Consider the following 20390-nt stretch of genomic DNA (forward strand, 5'->3'; position numbering starts at 1 on the left):
GTACAGGGGATGACCAGAGACTGCGGACACCGTACAGGAGATGACCAGAGACTGCGGACACCGTACAGGAGATGACCAGAGACTGCGGACACCGTACAGGAGATGACCAGAGACTGCGGACACCGTACAGGAGATGACCAGAGACTGCGGACACCGTACAGGAGATGACCAGAGACTGCGGACACCGTACAGGAGATGACCAGAGACTGCGGACACCGTACAGGAGATGACCAGAGACTGCGGACACCGTACAGGAGATGACCAGAGACTGCGGACACCGTACAGGAGATGACCAGAGACTGCGGACACCGTACAGGAGATGACCAGAGACTGCGGACACCGTACAGGAGATGACCAGAGACTGCGGACACCGTACAGGAGATGACCAGAGACTGCGGACACCGTACAGGAGATGACCAGAGACTGCGGACACCGTACAGGGGATGACCAGAGACTGCGGACACCGTACAGGGGATGACCAGAGACTGCGGACACCGTACAGGGGATGACCAGAGACTGCGGACACCGTACAGGGGATGACCAGAGACTGCGGACACCGTACAGGGGATGACCAGAGACTGCGGACACCGTACAGGGGATGACCAGAGACTGCGGACACCGTACAGGGGATGACCAGAGACTGCGGACACCGTACAGGGGATGACCAGAGACTGCGGACACCGTACAGGGGATGACCAGAGACTGCGGACACCGTACAGGGGATGACCAGAGACTGCGGACACCGTACAGGGGATGACCAGAGACTGCGGACACAGTACAGGGGATGACCAGAGACTGCGGACACAGTACAGGGGATGACCAGAGACTGCGGACACAGTACAGGGGATGACCAGAGACTGCGGACACAGTACAGGGGATGACCAGAGACTGCGGACACAGTACAGGGGATGACCAGAGACTGCGGACACAGTACAGGGGATGACCAGAGACTGCGGACACAGTACAGGGGATGACCAGAGACTGCGGACACAGTACAGGGGATGACCAGAGACTGCGGACATACAACGGCGGCGGGAATACTGGGCCTGCCGCTCCATAAGACGCACAGACATTTCCCCCCAAGTGTGTCTTATGGAGCGAAATATACGGTAAACGCAGGACACCTTGTTGGGTCAGATCTGTGTACAATGTAAAGAGAGGGGGGGGGGGGAGAGAGGAGGGGGAGGGAGAGAGGAGAGAGGGGGGGAAAGAGAGAGGGAGGAGATCGATCATCTATTGCACTTATCTAGGGTACGTGGCCGTGATACCCAACATGCAGCGATGGAGTCTCCTCTCTTGCTCCCCCTCTTCATGGTCAGCTCTAGGCTCCGCCCTCCAGCCGTGACGGTTACATGCACTGATCAGAATAGATGGCCGGCTGGCTGCAGGGAGGCCAGGTGAGTGGTGCGGGTTCATAAGCCGAGCCCACCTTCCCCTGTTCTAGAATTGCTGATCCCGCCCTCCTGCCTCCCGCCCGAGCCCTGCCGAGCTCTCCCGACCTGCCAAACCCTAGTCCCTTGCCTCGCCGCAGATATGCCCCTGCCCGGCGGGCCGGATAAATGTCCTCGGCGGGCCGCAGTTTGAGGACCCCTGGTTTAGAGCTTTAAAAGTAGATAGGTGGATTTAGTCAAAGGTTAGGTTTATATTAAACTTCCTGCCACTGAATTCAAATGAAAGGTTCTTTGTATCCTTTCTGTGTGTGTGTGCGTGCGTGCGTGCGTGGTGTGCGCGCGCTGGGGGAAATAGGTAGGCAGCCAGTATAGCTACTAAGATTTGCCTTCTAAACCTAACCCCACTCCACCATTTAGGTACTTCAACCCCTTTCACAGGCTGTCTAACCCCTCCCATAGGCTTCCACTAAAAGGAACTCAATTGGAACCTGCTGATATTGTCTCAAGACAGAAAAATATCAATATCTGAAAAAAGGAGGCATATAAAAATATTTTTGGATGACTTCAGGGGTTGGAGGGGGGATTTATAATGTTTTTCTCCTTTGCCGGAGGATGATTTTTAATTTGTGGTGACTATTAGACCTGATGAGTTGGTGTTTAGGGTGTGATGAACTGGGTGTCCCCAACACTACTGCATCCAAACAACTGTACCAATGTTCTTACTTTGAAAGTGAATCAGCTGGAACCTGCTTGTTTGAGGCGGCTTTTCATAAGTATTGTTTATGTTCATGGGTAGTAATGATATTATTGAGGCTAGCTGTTCCTCACATGAACAGTTCGGCTTGGTTCTTGAACTAAGCATTTGGAAGCCCTTTAGGTCTCTACATGATCTGACATCATCAGATAACAAGCCAAATCCCATCTCAATGTTTTATGTAAAGCAAAATAGGCAATCGCTTTAGAAAAAAAGTGTTGCCAAACATTTTATTGAATTATGTTGTGTTAAAATATGTTATTGCTTGTTTTCCTATGAACCTAGGATTAAATCTCTTTGCTGTTGAGGAATTTTACTTACTGTTCACAATCATCTTATAGGTTTCACACTGTTTGGTTTTAGTATGCAAGAGATGAGATGACTGCCAACAAGAAGTTAAACCTCGGTAGCAAAAAGCATAATTGTCCGTGTAGACAAAAGCTAATTCTATAGTTTTTATTTTTTACACTTCTGTTAAATTAAATTTTTTATAATTTTTTTTTTTTTTTTCAGGAGCTTTCATGTTATGTTACAAGATGTTACGAGGTAGTAATGAATGTTGTCCATCAGTTAGCAGCCTTGTACACAAGCAGCAGGTAATTTTTGCGAGGAATGTACAGGATGCTATATCTATCTGTTCATATTGGCTATCCAGTTCCTAAAAAAAATAAAGGAACTGGAGTTAGAGTGGAGTTCCAGCCTAAGCCTAGGTTCCCACTACAGCGGTGCGGTAAATCCCTAGTCTGCTCTGGTGCAGTCACATGACCCTCGGCTGCGGATTCCCATGTCAGTGAGTGGCAGCTGCAGGGGAGAAGAGGGAGTGGCGACAACGGCTGGGCCATGGGAGCCTATGAGTTATGTTAAAGCTTTCAGAATTCCCAGCTGCTGCTCTCCCAGCCCCCCGTGCAGCCATCACCCACTGACACATGGGATTACTACCACCTTATGATGTTTACTATATACCACTTCTCTTATTTTTTTTTTCTCTTTGCTACTGCCTTTCCTAGAGGTTTTGCAGCTGAGGGAAAATGATTTCCTGCTGTTGAGAATTGATTCAAGTAGTGTAAGTACTTGAATTTAGCTTAGTATTAACCTTTTGCAATGAATGTACATCAAAGCTTAGAATGGAAGAGTGCATGGAGTCAGTTCATGTACTGACAAGAAGTATGCTGCTATTGGAGGGAAAAACACAGTAACAAAAAGACGAGACTATCTCTATGGTATGTCTCCCTCAATGCCAAGTCACAGGCTGGGAGCAGGTCCATGATGGCCTGGTCTCAGATGAAGTGGGTTAATTGATGCTGGCCATCATTCAACCTGCAATACTGATGACAGATGAGAAGTAATGTGGGGCACAGCTCTCAAATGAAGGTGAGTATTGCAGCAAGAGCAGTTTTGTATTGTCTAATCATTAGACTCTAATGGGCTATTTTTTGTTTTCTTTTTTCTGGAGTTTTGTTGAAACTTTAATTTGTCTTCTTTGCCACAGTGCAAGACATTGCTGGGTGTGTGGTGTACATGTAGCATTTGTATTCAAATTGTCTTTTACTCTGAAGTGTAATACATAGAGATATATAAGCTAGGATGTTGCTGGGTGTGTGTATACCCATACAATTTGTATTAATAGGCTATCGTGGCAAATTTTAGTGAAACCTTTTTAAATGAATGTTACTCTTGTGACTTTTTGCAGGAATGAATCGAAGATAATTGAAACATCAGGAGTTCATTTTCTGGTAAGGATTTTAAATGATGATGACACTTTTTTAAGGGTTTTTTAAAAATATTTAAAGGAATAAATTATAATTTGGGTTTGTCTAGGGAGTCGTAGAACACAACACATAATCTCGCCTAACAAGGTCATGCATCTGTTTGCCATGTAAAATTATACCCAGAAAAAGTGTATAGACCTCATTCTGGTATGGCTTTTGTTTAACCACCTTCCGCCCGCCCTATAGTACAATGACGGGCGCAAGGTGGTTCTCTCGTTCTGATAGGACGTCATATGACGTCCTACCATTCTCACTGCGCATGCGCGGCTCAGGGAGCACGCAGCGCGGCGATCGCCGGTCGATCACGGAAAGAGCCGAAGATGTCGACTCGGTCATGTGATGAGCTGTGTCCAATCACAGCTGATCACATGTAAACACGGAAATGCCGGTTATCAGCATTTCTCTCCTCTCGAGCTGTCACGCTGACAGCTCGAGAGGAGAGGAGAGCCGGTAATCGATGATGATCAGTGTGCCCTGATGATCAGTGTGGCCCCAGAAGTGCCACCTGTCAGTGCTCGCCAGTGCATACCAGTGCACATCAATGCCACATATCAGTGCCCATCTGAGCTGCCTTTCAATGTCACCCATCAGTGCCAGTCAGTGCCAGTCATGCCGCCTATCAGTGTCATGTATCAGTGTCCTGTATCAGTGCTGCCTTTCAGTGCCCATCAGTGATGCCTGTCAATGCCCATCAGTGCAACCTACCAGTGCCTCCTTATCCGTGTTCATCAGTGCCCATCACTGCAGCCTCATTAGCGCACATCAGTAAAGGAGAAAAATCACTTATTTACAAAATTGTATAACAAAAACTAAGAAAAAACGTTTTGTGTTTTTTTCAAAGTTTTCAGTGGTTTTTGGTTTGTTTAAGAAAAATTCAAAATCCCAGAGGTGATTAAATACCACCAAAAGAAAGCTCTATCTGTCTAAAAAAAAAATGATACAAATTTCATATGGGTACATTGTTGCATGATATCTGTGTGACTTACGAGCCAATTTATATCCACCCAATATTAACCTCCCAAAATCATCAAAAAAATCAAAAAAATGGACACACACTGTCCCAAATATAAATAGGATCGCTAACACTCAACACACTACTACCTCTGTGTCCATAAAGTTAATAATTCATATTGTGTTGCGCTCCCAGTGAGAAAATCTGTGATATTAATAACTCTATTTACCCTTGGTGAACAAATATATAATCAGGGGATTTTACAAAAAATATATACAGAATAAAAAATATATATATTATTAAAAAATTTATATATATATAATCCACTGATGAAATTATAAATGTGGAAATAATATCCCCAGAAACAATAAGTGATAAAATATTGTGTACTAAAACATAAATATAAATAAATCAATATGCATCATGATTGGTGAATAATCAAAAAATACAAATAACTTAAAATATATATATGTACTGCAAATTAATTTGTGATATTAATGTCCTTTAAATTCAGTGACTTTGTGCTTGATTAAATCTTGATTTCGTGACTTATTGTGAATCCGTGACTCTCTTTGAATCCTTAATTAGTGAAGATGTATGCTCACCTCCTTGTTAGCCTGCAATTAGGCTATACACACTTGTGGTTCACCTCCTATGGAACCTGCTTAGATGGAATTCCTCCTTTACAGATTGTAAAAACGTGGATATCCGTTATCCTCAATTAGCCCATATGCGTTTTTCCATATGTGGGGACAAATTGCCAAACATAGTGTTTTATCCTTATAAAAAGGTTTTGCTTTATTGCTCTCCAACAGGTACACTCACATAAATAGTATGCGGTATAGGATGAATTGCTCAGCTCAAGTAATCCGCCAGCCGTCTAGCCATGCACTCGCCGTCTGTAAAACACTCCGGCTCTCTCCGAGTGACACCGCAGCCCCACCCCTACGCGTTACGCCACTGGTCACGTGGCTTCATCAGGGGGTTGTGATAGGTTAGTCACTCTTCCATTGCCGGTTTAAATAGCCCAGCCGCGCCATTTTGTTGTCTATCCCATGGAGGCGGCCATATTATTGGGGGCACTTTGCACAGCGATATTAGTGCCAATTGTTTCATTTGTATCCTTACTGCTATGTCCACCCGGAGAGGTACATAGTGACATGACTCTACGGCTGAGCGGTATGCAAATCAATCATTTATATACATAAATGTATCAATCTAATACCTCAAAAATAACAAGTTCAATAATACATATAGATGTATGTGTGGAACCACACACACCCATATATAAACAACTATTTATTTTATATAAAATGTATATGCCAATAAAAATATATACACAGAATGTACTGTATATATATATGGATAGAAAAAATATATAATAAAATAAGGAAATATACAGAATATTTTGAACAAATACTCTAAGTGTGTATCTCCTATACAACATAACTACAGTCTGCCATTCTTCTGAACTATAGAAATGTGAATTATATATATAAAATACATAAAATTAAAATTATAAAATAAAATAAATAAATGGAATATACATTATAAACCACCTAAATATAATTCTACTACCCCACATGAATAGGTGGGCACGGATTTTGCCTTTAACCATAGACCATCAATTATATACTCTTCTAACCTAATGGTTACCTGTATAGGTAATGACTGACATGTATATATATCTGTGTGGCAAAATGAGAGAAAAAACCAATATATAGTATCTCTCCATTTTCATCAAACAGGTACATATACTAAACCAGATGATGGAACAGGAGCCATGTGTAATTTATAATAATATATCATGCTAAATTCTACACATCACTAATGAAGCATGATAGATCGAATTCCTTATTTAACCCACCTGGTGCTAAACTACCCAACTCGTATATCCAGAATGACTCTTTTTTACTAATTTCTCGCACCAAGTTATCTCCCCTCCAATGTGGATTATGTTTGGTAATACCCCAAAATTCTACTTTCTCAGGATCTTGGTTATGGTGCACTTTAAAATGTACTGATAGATGATGATATTTATAGCCTATACTAATATTGTGTATGTGTTCTTTCACACGTTCTTTAAGACATCTTTTTGTGCGTCCTATATATAAATAATTACATGGACATTTCAGGGCGTATACTACACCCTTACTATCACATGTAATAAATTGATCAATCTCATATTGTTTCCCATTTTTGGGGTTAATAAATGATTGTCTGCATCTTGGATTTCCATGCGTTCTTTTACAGCTATAGCAACAACCACATCTATAAAACCCTGTCTCATTAAAAAAACTCAAGGTACTAATAGATTTCCGGGGAGGTTCTAATACGTTTTTAACTACTCGATCTCGAACATTAGATGCCCTTTTATAAATAAACCGGGGTTTATCTTTAATAATAGGTTTAAGGGTCTTATCTAATTTCAGTATGTTCCAATGCTTAGATATAATTTTCTGTATATCTCTATGTTGTTTATTATAAGGTAATATTATCGATATATCTTGTTCATCTGCTTTTTGTTGTACTTTCTTTTCTAATAGTGTTGATCTATCTATGACTTCTATTCTCCTACTTTCTTCTACTATAATTTCTCTCTTATACCCTTTATCCACAAATCTTTGAGTCAATATTTTACTCTGCTCTCTATAGTCATCTACATTGGTGCAATTACGTCGCAATCTTAAGAACTGTCCTCTAGGGACATTCTTAATCCATGGTCTGTGATGACAACTACTAACAGGAATATATGAGTTACGATCTGTTTTCTTAAAATAATTTGTTGTTATTAAACCATCCCCTGTATTTGTAAGATTAAGGTCTAGAAAATTTATCTCTTTCTTATTAATATTCCAACTTAATGTGATGTTTTTAGTGTTCTGATTCAAATTCTGGTAATACTCAATCAGTGATGGAACATCCCCTCTCCATAATAGTATAATATCGTCAATAAATCGACCATATTGAACTATATTGCTGCTAATGTCATTGAATATTACTTCCTCCTCCCATTTCGCCATATATAGGTTGGCGATGCTAGGTGCGAAACAGGCACCCATCGCCACACCCCTTACTTGTAAGTAATACTCTCCTTTATACCAGAAATAATTGTGTCTAAGAGAGAATTGTATGCATTTAATCAAAAATTTAATTTGTTTTTTGCAAAGAGAGGAGTATTTATTCAAAGCCCATAATGCTGCATCTAACGCTCCTGTGTGATCTATAATGGTGTATAATGAGGAGACGTCCTGTACTAAGAATCAAATCACTATTTACCTCAATCGTTTGTATGGTGTTGATAACATGTGTAGTTATCAACATCCAGATAACATTCTGGATATACGAGTTGGGTAGTTTAGCACCAGGTGGGTTAAATAAGGAATTCGATCTATCATGCTTCATTAGTGATGTGTAGAATTTAGCATGATATATTATTATAAATTACACATGGCTCCTGTTCCATCACCTGGTTTAGTATATGTACCTGTTTGATGAAAATGGAGAGATACTATATATTGGTTTTTTCTCTCATTTTGCCACACAGATATATATACATGTCAGTCATTACCTATACAGGTAACCATTAGGTTAGAAGAGTATATAATTGATGGTCTATGGTTAAAGGCAAAATCCGTGCCCACCTATTCATGTGGGGTAGTAGAATTATATTTAGGTGGTTTATAATGTATATTCCATTTATTTATTTTTTTTTATAATTTTAATTTTATGTATTTTATATATATAATTCACATTTCTATAGTTCATAAGAATGGCAGACTGTAGTTATGTTGTATAGGAGATACACACTTAGAGTATTTGTTCAAAATATTCTGTATATTTCCTTATTTTATTTTGTTATATATTTTTTCTATCCATATATATACAGTACATTCTGTGTATATATTTTTATTGGCATATACATTTTATATAAAATAAATAGTTGTTTATATATGGGTGTGTGTGGTTCCACACATACATCTATATGTATTATTGAACTTGTTATTTTTGAGGTATTAGATTGATACATTTATGTATATAAATGATTGATTTGCATACCGCTCAGCCGTAGAGTCATGTCACTATGTACCTCTCCGGGTGGACATAGCAGTAAGGATACAAATGAAACAATTGGCACTAATATCGCTGTGCAAAGTGCCCCCAATAATATGGCCGCCTCCATGGGATAGACAACAAAATGGCGCGGCTGGGCTATTTAAACCGGCAATGGAAGAGTGACTAACCTATCACAACCCCCTGATGAAGCCACGTGACCAGTGGCGTAACGCGTAGGGGTGGGGCTGCGGTGTCACTCGGAGAGAGCCGGAGTGTTTTACAGACGGCGAGTGCATGGCTAGACGGCTGGCGGATTACTTGAGCTGAGCAATTCATCCTATACCGCATACTATTTATGTGAGTGTACCTGTTGGAGAGCAATAAAGCAAAACCTTTTTATAAGGATAAAACGCTATGTTTGGCAATTTGTCCCCACATATGGAAAAACGCATATGGGCTAATTGAGGATAACGGATATCCACGTTTTTACAATCTGTAAAGGAGGAATTCCATCTAAGCAGGTTCCATAGGAGGTGAACCACAAGTGTGTATAGCCTAATTGCAGGCTAATAAGGAGGTGAGCATACATCTTCACTAATTAAGGATTCAAAGAGAGTCACGGATTCACAATAAGTCACCAAATCAAGATTTAATCAAGCACAAAGTCACTGTATTTAAAGGACATTAATATCACAAATTAATTTGCAGTACATATATATATTTTAAGTTATTTGTATTTTTTGATTATTCACCAATCATGATGCATATTGATTTATTTATATTTATGTTTTAGTACACAATATTTTATCACTTATTGTTTCTGGGGATATTATTTCCACATTTATAATTACATCAGTGGATTATATATATATAAATTTTTTAATAATATATATATTTTTTATTCTGTATATATTTTTTGTAAAATCCCCTGATTATATATTTGTTCACCAAGGGTAAATAGAGTTATTAATATCACAGATTTTCTCACTGGGAGCGCAACACAATATGAATTATTACAATGTTGCATGACCGCGCAATTGTCATTCAATGTGTGACAGCGCTGAAAGCTGGAAATTGGCCTGGGCAGGAAGGGGGTAAAAGTGCCCTGTAGGCTAGCCGTTAATTGTTGTTTTTTTGTTTTGTTTTGTTTTTTTCTTCAAGTGATTGTACTTTTGGCTTTTTCTGACTGAATTGTTTCTTTTTATCGTATATTGCTTCCTGTCATGGGTAATGTATCATTCTATTGTTTTATGTAGACTATGTATGAACACTTAGGAGAACTGCTGACTGTTCTGCTTACTCTGGATGAAATAATTGAAAATCATTCCGCATTGAAAGATCACTGGACAATGTATAAAAGGTATGGTAGTTGTTTTGGTTTGGACCTTGTTAATCAATTTGTGCATGAAAGTGATGTTCCCTTCCATGTCTTTTTTCTGAAGATGATTCATAATATTTAATCATTAATGAGCAACATCTTGTTCTTTTCTAAGCTTGCCATGTGTAGATTTTCAGACGAGAATATTTGTAAGAAACATTGTATGAAAATGCTTTGAATCTTCGATAAATGGAAGAATGTCTTTCGAAACTTGTCTTTTGCTTTTAATATTCAGCTTTAAAATGAATGTAATCTCTGAACTATAACCACATACACTGGCCAAAAATTCCTTTGAAAAAACTTGAGAGGTTTTCCTTCCTGCCCCTACAAATTTTCCCATCACTGATATCAAAAATGAACATTGATTTGACCCCACTAACGATTATCAAATCAAATGAATGTTCTTGAAACTAAAATTCTCAAACGAAAATCTATATGTGTATGGCCAGCTTTAGTCTTTTACAAAAGCCAAAAATGTGTTAAAATTATACCACCTATTGGAGAACTCCTAGTTAAAATATTAATGTGATTACAAAAGGTAAAATTAAAAAGGACATGTATTGTTTAGTCTGCCACTAGTATTAAATATGTAAACCCAACATTTCATATTCCTGATGTGTACCTGCTGTACCATGTACTTGTATGAAAACCTATCCTGTTCTCTTTGTATGGCTTCCTTTGTGTGAAATCTCTGGTGTTCCTGCAAGCCCCTCTGTTTTCCTATTAGCAACTGACCACACTAGGAATGAGAGCACAGCGTGGTCCATTTTCTAGCTGTGCTGGGAACTCAGCCTGCCCTCCTCCAATTACCAAACTTGTCCTGACATGCCCCCTCCCCCTGCAAAGCCATTTACTGGGAAGTTCAGTGTGCTGCTGTTTCTCATACAGCTTTTAATACAGCTGAGAGCAAAGGGTATGTGATCGCTTATGAAAAAAGGTATTCGTAACATGTTTTTTATCTTTTCATTTCTATTTTAAACTGTTATAGGTAAAGTTTATCCAGGGATAATCCGAATGCCTCTTGGGGGATCAGGAAGGAATTTTTTTCCCCTGCAGGAGCAAATTGGATCATGCTTTGCTGGGGTTTTTTTGCCTTCCTCTGGATCAACTGTGGGTGTAGGATTATAACTTTTTTTTTTTTTTTTTTAATGGTTGAACTGGATTGACTTTTGTCTTTTTTTCAGCCAGACTAACTATGTAACTTTGTAAGAGCTGTTTTACAAGGTGGGGGTTTCAATATATTTTAAAGCCTAGCAATAGCTTTGCTATCACTTTTAAATTGTTTGTTCTAGGCTGGCCCAAATGAACTATTTTATTAATTCTAATACATGCAGCAGCTGTTATGTGGAGGGGCAGGAGGATGACGTCACAATCTCCACCTCAACCACTCATTGGAAGCCTTGCATGCATTGATAAAATACAAGATTTCGTGAATGGCTGAGTAGCGGTCAGCCCAAATCCATTTTGTTCTGGGAATAGGACAGGAAGTTCCTGTGCCACTACCGGAACTCAGCTCTGTATACTGTATGTAACTGATGCAGTTTATATAACCAACAGCCTCCGGTATTATTAATGGATATAGTTGGTTTGGGCAATCTTGGCCTAAACAAACTATTTAAAGTGATAGCAAGGCTGGCGTTAGGTTTTAACGAACCAGTCTTTGTTTTTTTGAGTCCCCCTGTAACTTATTTTTTTCAACCTGTTGATCTGGCTGTTTTTTTTCAATTTTAACATACCAAGCTGTCCAGAAAAGTGGCACTTAGAGGGTTGAGACAAACCATTCAACACTGACAGCTTACAGTGGTCAGTTTATATATGATAGTCACTTAGAAAACTCCATCTAACACTACCCTCTTAAAAAAGTGTTGCTGTCCAAGATTGGCTATGCTGCTCCTTCATAGATAGAGGAGCCACCCTAAGAGAGAGAGTGTGTTACTGGACAGGTCACCAGTTGAAAATAAAGGAAAAAAAGACTAAAGAAAAGCAGACTTATGCAGGCCATAGACTGGTTGTTTATCGGCCGAATTTTCGTCCTGAAGAATAATGCGTCAATATTCGCATCGTTAGTGGGCAATGTCGTCGGCCGATTTTCGCGGTTCCTTCTCGTTTCTTTTATCGGTAATGCTGGAAAATCTACAAAAAAATGGCCGATTTTCGTAAGCATTGTTGGCAACAGAACGACCGATTTTTCTTTTTTCGGCCGACAATTTAGCCGATAAACGACTCGTCTATGGCCTGCATAATACAACCAAGACATTTAAGGATTGGTAAGCTACAAAATGTAAAATATTTGATTAATTTCCTTTATCAGCATATTTATCAAGGATGCTGTAATCTAAAATGGGCATATTTACCTGTTTTGGTTTTATTTTTAAAGTGATATTAAATACAGATCATTTGTGTGCAACAGAGCTTGGTAAAAATGTATATTCATGATGCTTCCGGTTCTCATTAAGTTCCAGGCTGCGGGAAAGATCTGAGTTTCCTCTAGCAGCGCCTGCCATTTCCATCTCTCCTTTGGCTAGGGACATGTTGACATGGAGAAGGAGGGAGGGGTCACAATACCTTTTTAGTTCCACCCGCCCAATGGCTAAAAACACATTGGCATGGAGGGCGAAAGAGGCAGAGGTCATAAAGCCTGTTAGTTTGCCCCCCCAATGGGCTAGGAACATGTCTGCATGGAGGAAGAGAGAGTAAGGGGTCACACCCACAAATGTAGCTGTATAGTCACTTGTGATGCCTAGAATGAGGCAAAAGAGAAACAAACAGCGTGCCTTGCCAGTCACTTCTGACATCATTGCTTACTACTAGTGAAATGTGTGAATGATCACAGAGGTCACATGGTACAAGGCTATTCACAACAGCCTTGTACCATGTGACAATCACCGCTCTCACAGTATTTCTCAATGGCTGCAAGAATGCAGCCAGAGAGAAGGAGAAATGATTGCTTTTACAGCCTTTATGGGTGTAAAAGCAATCGGTGTAAAAAAAAAAAAAAATCTTCATCATCCCCCACAAGTAGTACAGTGTCACTATGGTGTAAGTAAAAAGATAATGAATACATTTTGGCCAAGATTTATGAAGAAAGATTATTTACTTGCAAAATTTTACAAGAAAAACACTTTTTTTTCCCCTCAATTTTTGGGCTTTTTCATTTATAAAGCAAAAAAATTAAAATCCCAGTGGTGAATAATTACCACCAAAATAAAGTTTTATCTGTCTCAAAAAATGCTAAAAAAATTCATATTGGTACAGTGTTGCATGACCGCGCAATTGTCATTCAAAGTGTGATAGCGCTAAAAGCTGAAAATTGGCCTGGACAGGAAGGGGGTGAAAGTGTCCAGACTTGAAGTGGTTAAAATGTGAGCATAGGATCTTTTCAGTTCTCTGCTGCTATTTGTGATCTTAGCTCACATAAGTGGAGTACAGGGTGAGAAACAAGGGAAGATGATGAAAGAGAAATACATAAACATAGTAGTGTTTTGAAAAAACTTTGTTTCAGTGTGTGTTCAAAAAACGATCTGTAATGTGTGCTGTGCAAAAAGCTTGATCTATAAATCAGAAGACAGCGGTACATCATCATGGCCTACTCTCAGTGCAAATAAACCCAGTTCTTTAATGGATGGCTGCAGAATACAGGATTCTGTATAGTACGGCTTTTTGGGAGCCTCCCTATAGACTTTCAACTATCCTCTGTCTCCGTTGGCTCAATAATATGTTTATTCTTTCCTGCAGGTTATTAAAATCAGTACATCATAACCCAGCAAAATTTGGAATTCAGGAGGATAAGCTGAAACCTTTTGAAAAGCTGCTATTAAAACTGGAAAGTCAGTTGCTCGATGGCACACTGTTGCAGGTAAAAAGCCATATCAGGTGCACTGGTTAAGGATCTTGTAATTGAAGCTTTGTTTTCATATTGCTGGTAGTGAAATTGTGTCTTTTTTAAGAGAAATATCACTGAATATATTCACTATTAGGATAGTTCCACCACTGTGCTTGTTTAGTTTTGAATCCTATGTTTGGCAAGGTGGCCGACAAGTTAATTTATGATTCTAAATACTTTCATGTGACATAAGAGTTTGTGTGTATAGTACAGCACAGCACTAGTCTTTGCATACTGTGTGATCTGAGCCAAAAGTAAACACACCCAAACTCAGCAGAGGTACTCACTGCTAGTTCCGTAAACTGGAGTAGCAGGGACATCTACAAATCAAATTATAAACAAATTCAAAGTAGACATTATTGTATACAATATGTGTTTACTTTTATGTTTTTTATTTCATCCTTTCTTGACTGTATGTATACTCCTAAACACTGCAGATTTTTCTTGGGGAATTTTTTCAGTATAATACTAGTACATGTAGTTAGTTTCTAAAGTGTTTTGAGTGAGACACGGGGTATATTTTGCTAGTAATGCATCTGATGAAATTATTTGTTCTTAATGGGCATTGTAGCAGAGCAAACTATACCCATTGAATATTTTTTTTTATCGAACGTGATTCTATATAGCTTGTATCTGCAAAGTGTAGCTTTAGTCATCTGAAACCCTAACTTCTGGTGTATAGTAAGATGTGGCATGCCTCCTTCCCATAGTGTCACAATTACCTGTCACTAGGGATGGATGGATGAACAGGTAGTAGGGGGGGCTAGGCTGCTGGGCTATGGAGGAGTCTTTTTGGAATGTTGAAAGTATGCTTTTACCCCATCTAGTTAGCATCAAAAAATGTATATTGTGTACAGCTGTATTTTGGTTCAATCATTGAAAATATGTGAACTTGCATGCCCATCTATATATAGTCCTACCTTTTCATTTGTAACACCTTGTGACCATAAGTGCTCTTTTATGTCTCACAGGGATGTGTTGAACAACAGTTTGACTCCTCCAATGGGGGAATATCTGTCTCAAAGAATGGAACCTTTGCTGAAGAGTTTGCACATACCATTCGCACAATATTTTCTAATGTGGAAGTTAAACTAGGTGAGTCCTGTTCAGCTAGGAGATCTACAAGCTTTCCTTCCATGACCTGTGATGTCAGCTAGTTTCCTTCTCCAATACTCTGCAGGAGAAGCCTCTGAAATCGATCAGCGGGAGCGATATGTGGGGCTCTGTGGCCTGTTTGTACTTCATTTCCATATTTTTCGGAGTGTGGACAAAAAGCTTTACAAGTCTCTCCTGGATGTGTGTAAGAAGGTATAGTGTCATTTTGCATAAGGCACTCAAAATATCCTTCAAGTATTGTTGATTTGAACCCAAGAGCAAAAATGTATATTTCCTTACCAGTCCTGTGGCTGCATTGCTTTTCTTTTCAGTCACAGTACATTTCTAGATGTCTGATATATCTATGATGAGGTACTGTCCTTGTAACTTTCTGTGCTGGACGAAATTGGGGTGTTCGGGGCCGTGCACTTGCATGGATGTCACACTGGAAGCAGTGATTGTGTCCATGCAGTCACCGTGTCCCAGTTGACAGCTGTGGGACTGCCTGCACGGGGATGCATAGAACACTGTGCATCCCCATGTGGAAAAACCTGGACCTGACATGGTGCACAGATTCATGTGCTTCGTGTGAATGAGGCCTAATGCAGCTACTTCATCCAAGAACTGATCAGCTATTGTGTATACATTTTTTTTTTTTCACTTGGGTTTAAATACCCTTGAACAATTGCAAAACGCTGAAATGGTATACTGCCAAACAGAAATATAAATGGATAAACCAGCTTCAAGCTTCTCTACGGTATTTATAATACAGTACATCTGACACAATATATTAATCCTTTCTTGTTAGAGAGAGAAATGCAGTGACAACATTCAATTGGCCTAATGAATACGTTTAAAATTGAAGCATTCTAATATTCTGGATCTCCTCATCTGGCATGAGAGAGATAAGGAAGCATGGATGCTTATGTTTAGTATTAAGTTAGTTTTGAAATGCTGCTGGATCATATAGTATAATAGTTAATGACTGTAGCCAAGGTGATAATATACAATCCTTAAAAACAATCTCATGTTGGTAAAAGAGTTGATGAGCAGAGCCTTAAATATAATTTAAAATATTTTAGTGTATGTAAATGTGACCGGAATAATATAAACGAGCATTTGCCCATTCTTTGAACTGAGAATTGCAAAGGGGAAATTTTAAACGAAATAAGGTAGAGCTACCATATCAAGTCTAGACCAGTGTTCCTCAACCTCCTTTCAGTCAACTCACTCTTTAAAATTATGGACAGTCTTGAGGCACCCCATTCTATGGCCTCATGTACAAGGGACACTTCTGAACGATGGAAACCGACTGCTGGAAAACTTAGTTTAAAAAACGTCTTGTTTAGCCACGTTTGCATAAAGAGTTTATGTGCATTTGCGTTTAGAAGCGTTTTTTAAAGATAAGCACAGGAGAACCTCCCAAATGCCCAGAATGCACTGAAAAGTGGTAAATTAACTATTTCAGACTGTTTCAGAGAAATACAAAGAGTAGAAGGAGAGACAGCAGTAGGTGTTGAGATTAGCTTACCTGTGAGTTGCTCATTAACATTTCTTTTGTTTCCAAGGGTGGGAAAGGTGTTTGGTGGAGTGAATCAGTAAGGCCACCTGGCAGGGGGTCTGCATGAGGAATTTGAGGTGTGAATGGTCACTAACATATCTTTTGTTTCCAAGGGTGAGAGATGTCTGAGGTGTGAATTGGTCATTACAGTGTGACAAGCTTGGTAGGAACATCCTGTGTTCAGTGTTTTGTCCATTTGAGTACCTTGAATACGTATTGCATGCATTTTTCATGATGAAAAAAAGCTCTGAACAGCATTGGGAACTGGAAGAGTTAAAAATATTTTTCAAACACTTGTAAACACGATTTGCCGCGTTTAGAAACCTTTTGCGTTTGAAACACTGCTAAAACCGTTTGCTGAACGCAAGTTTTCTGCGTTAAAAAAAACAGCTGTAAACTCAAATGCCTGTAAACGACGATGAGTACATGGACACATAGGCAAACATTAAGGTGAGTTCAGGGGCTGCTGAAAAAAACGCTTAACAACTCCTAAATGTAAGTTTATCAGCTGCAGTGTACATGAGCCCCAAAATTGGGTACCTCAAGACTGTCCATAATTTTAAAAGGGTACCCCATTCTAAAATGTAAAAAACTATTCTAACAACAACATCCACACATGTAGGACACCCAACATTAGAGGTGATTTATTCTTCCAAAGCAAATACACTTTTTGCACACTGGTACTGACTGGTACGGACTAGTATTCCATTGTTTCTCTTCTCTCTGTTTTGTTTCCGTCACTGAGCTAATGTAACCCCAGGGCTGATGGAGAGGGGCAGGGGAGGGTCAAACTAGGATGCTGTGCAGGCAGCTGACATCAACTGATGTCATTGGTTGTCAGGACGCCGACATCAACTGATGATATCATTGGTTGTCAGGACGCCGGCGGCATGTGGCCTTGGTGTGTGGTATTTCAATGGACTAAAACACTTTTATATATGTTTAGTTTTATGTAAAAATGTGTTTTTTGCAAGAAAATTGTGTTTCAATTTATTGCACATTAGCACTGGTTTACTTAGAGTGCAGGCTCTTGAATTTATTTCACAAACTTGGTTGTAGCTTTGAGTGCTGAGCTTTTGTTAAGGGAATTTATCATTCTTGGAACATTTGTTTCCACTTAATTGAGGGGTAATTGGCACAACAGCTCTATATTGTAGGGGGTTCATTTATACTGTCTTATAACGTGGAGTAGAGGTAATTTTTATGTATCTTGCATTCACAAATGTTAGCATAGTAAGTAGTTTTTTGCTAGTAACTCCTAAATGTACATGCTAGACAGGTTATTCTGCAATGCTATTCCGTCACATTTTTTTCTGTACATTTTTTTGCCAAGAAAAACTTAGAAAACAGTGACTTAGAGTATGTAAGATAATACACATAACATGAAAAAATGAGAGCAGGCTCACTTCATACTGCATAAGAATATTCATAATAAATACCGTAAAAATGAATTCTTGTTTCAGAGATCCAGTATTTCTGTCTTGTGACTAGTTTAATTTAATGTGGATTTTGGGAAGTGGAAAAATATGTGCATCTAATTTGAACATTTTCTTTGAATTATGTAAATCTGAGGTTTTGCTATGCACATGTTTCAGTATAAAGTGGAACTTTTTATCTGTATTGTAGGTCCCGGCAATCACTTTAACAGCCAACGTTATTTGGTATGCTGATAGTTTTCTAATTCAGAAGGTACCGCCTGCAGCCAAAATGATGGACCGGAAGAGCCTGCTTGCTATTAAAACTCATAGAGAAACTTATCTACAGGCTAAGGCCCAGTCTCTTACCAAGTAGGTTCATTAAACCTGCTAACCAATTCAAATGTATGTGCTATAATTATAATCACAAAGATTAAATGATTGTGTTTTGGGTAACTATATTTCTTTTAATAGTTGAAAGTTGGGTTATTCAAATCTGCTGTTTCCTTTTAATTTGGCACATTTTGATTTAAAATTTATGTTGTTGTAGGTGAAACTGGGTAAGAAAATGCCATTTGTTATCTCTAATTGGCTAGACATCTTCCTGTCTTATGCTGGCCATACATGGCATGAATTTATTGCTGAACTGGCTGAAATTTGAGCCGTGGGTGGCCCTGTTGGCACCACTCAGCTATACGAACTTTCATCTGAAAACCAGAGGAGCTGGGTGGAAATTCCTGGCCAAACTGACTGCATCCAATCAGATGCTGTCACAGTTTGGGTTTTCTGAATGCATGTCAGAAATACATTAGCAAGCATGGGAAATTCCTTTATCCACACCATTTAACATGGATGGAGAGTTCTATTGAAATCTTTACATCTACGGGTTAGCCTTTACAGATCCTGTTAGTTGAAACACACAGGGGTTTAGTCTGCATCAGTTTGTGTTCCTGCTCAGAAAAACTACATTTCAGTTGTTTACATAAGCCTACATTACTGGACATTTTCTAAGGTAATTTTTATACTAGTCATAAAAATGTAAATAGATTGATTTGTTTTACACTGTGTGTTGATTGTGACACAGTTGACAGCAACATTTTCTGTTGCTGGATGTGTGGTCACCATTATTCAGCTTTAAAGCTAAGCTAAACTCACCTTTTCTTCAATGGCCCATGTCCCTTGGTGGCGCTGGCAATATCTTTCTGGGTGCTAGTCTTCAGCCGCCTTCATTGGCCAGCATGGGATGACACCACTCTTGAGCATGCGCAGGAGTCAGTCATCTCGACACAAAGGGACCACGCCAGTGGTGTAAGCTGAGCTGCGCATGCGCAGCTCAGTTTACGTGCCGGGGAAGTCAGTGGGCAGGCAGGTAGATCTTTTCTGCAGTAAAGAGCCTAACTGCTTTCAGTTTGTGACAGTGGAACTTTAGTTCTAGTCTCTGTCCACATTCTCGTTTCTTAACCACTTCCCATCCGGCCCATGTAGATAAACGGTTGAACAGGAGTGCTGCTGAAGCGGGTTGATGTTTATAAACATCATCCGCATTCTGCCTGTGTGTGCTCCCTGGGAGCTCGTGACACTGCGATCAGTGCCCGCTGTGTCCTCCAGACACAGCGGGCACCAATCGCTGTATGGGACCTCTGTGTGAGGTCCCGATTCATGTGATCACTCATTGGCCAATCAGTAATCACATGAATAGTAGTAAACAAGATGTCACTTCTTGACATCATTGCTTACTACTTGTGAAATCTGTGAATGATCACAGAGGTCACAAGGTGTAAGGCTATTCACAACAGCCTTGTACCATGTGACAAGCTGTGACCAATCACAGCTCTCACAGTATTTCTCAATGGCTGCAAGAATGCAGCCAGAGAGAAGGAGAAATGATTGCTTTTACACCCATAAAGGCTATAAAAGCAATCAGTGTAAAACAAGAAAAAAAATCTTCATCACCCGCCACAGGTAGTACAGTGTCACTGTGGTGACACTGTACTGCTAGGGTGACAGCATGTTTATTAAAAAAAAAAAAACAAATAATATAAAAATGTAAAAAAAAAAGTTGCAAAATTATAATTTTTGGTTATAAACTAATTTGGGTTATTTTGTTTTTACTAAAAATATAGCTGAATACATTTT

At 39.4% G+C, this 20390-nt stretch overlaps 1 protein-coding gene across 1 annotated transcript in view; it reads left to right on the top strand.

The window, feature by feature from the left end:
• Positions 1 to 20390, top strand: part of WASHC4 (WASH complex subunit 4) — a 115213-nt gene that overhangs the window by 41636 nt on the left and 53187 nt on the right. The window contains exons 7-13 of the mRNA XM_089651845.1: positions 2659 to 2741; positions 3836 to 3878; positions 10179 to 10282; positions 14036 to 14156; positions 15155 to 15278; positions 15364 to 15491; positions 18466 to 18626. Coding sequence (XP_089507971.1) covers positions 2659 to 2741; positions 3836 to 3878; positions 10179 to 10282; positions 14036 to 14156; positions 15155 to 15278; positions 15364 to 15491; positions 18466 to 18626 — 764 coding nt within the window. The remainder of the gene's footprint in view (positions 1 to 2658; positions 2742 to 3835; positions 3879 to 10178; positions 10283 to 14035; positions 14157 to 15154; positions 15279 to 15363; positions 15492 to 18465; positions 18627 to 20390) is intronic.

The sequence above is a fragment of the Staurois parvus genome, unplaced genomic scaffold (genome assembly GCF_062004578.1).
Source record: "Staurois parvus isolate SC_StPar_1 unplaced genomic scaffold, SC_StPar_1.0 ptg000025l, whole genome shotgun sequence".
Taxonomy (NCBI): domain Eukaryota; kingdom Metazoa; phylum Chordata; class Amphibia; order Anura; family Ranidae; genus Staurois; species Staurois parvus.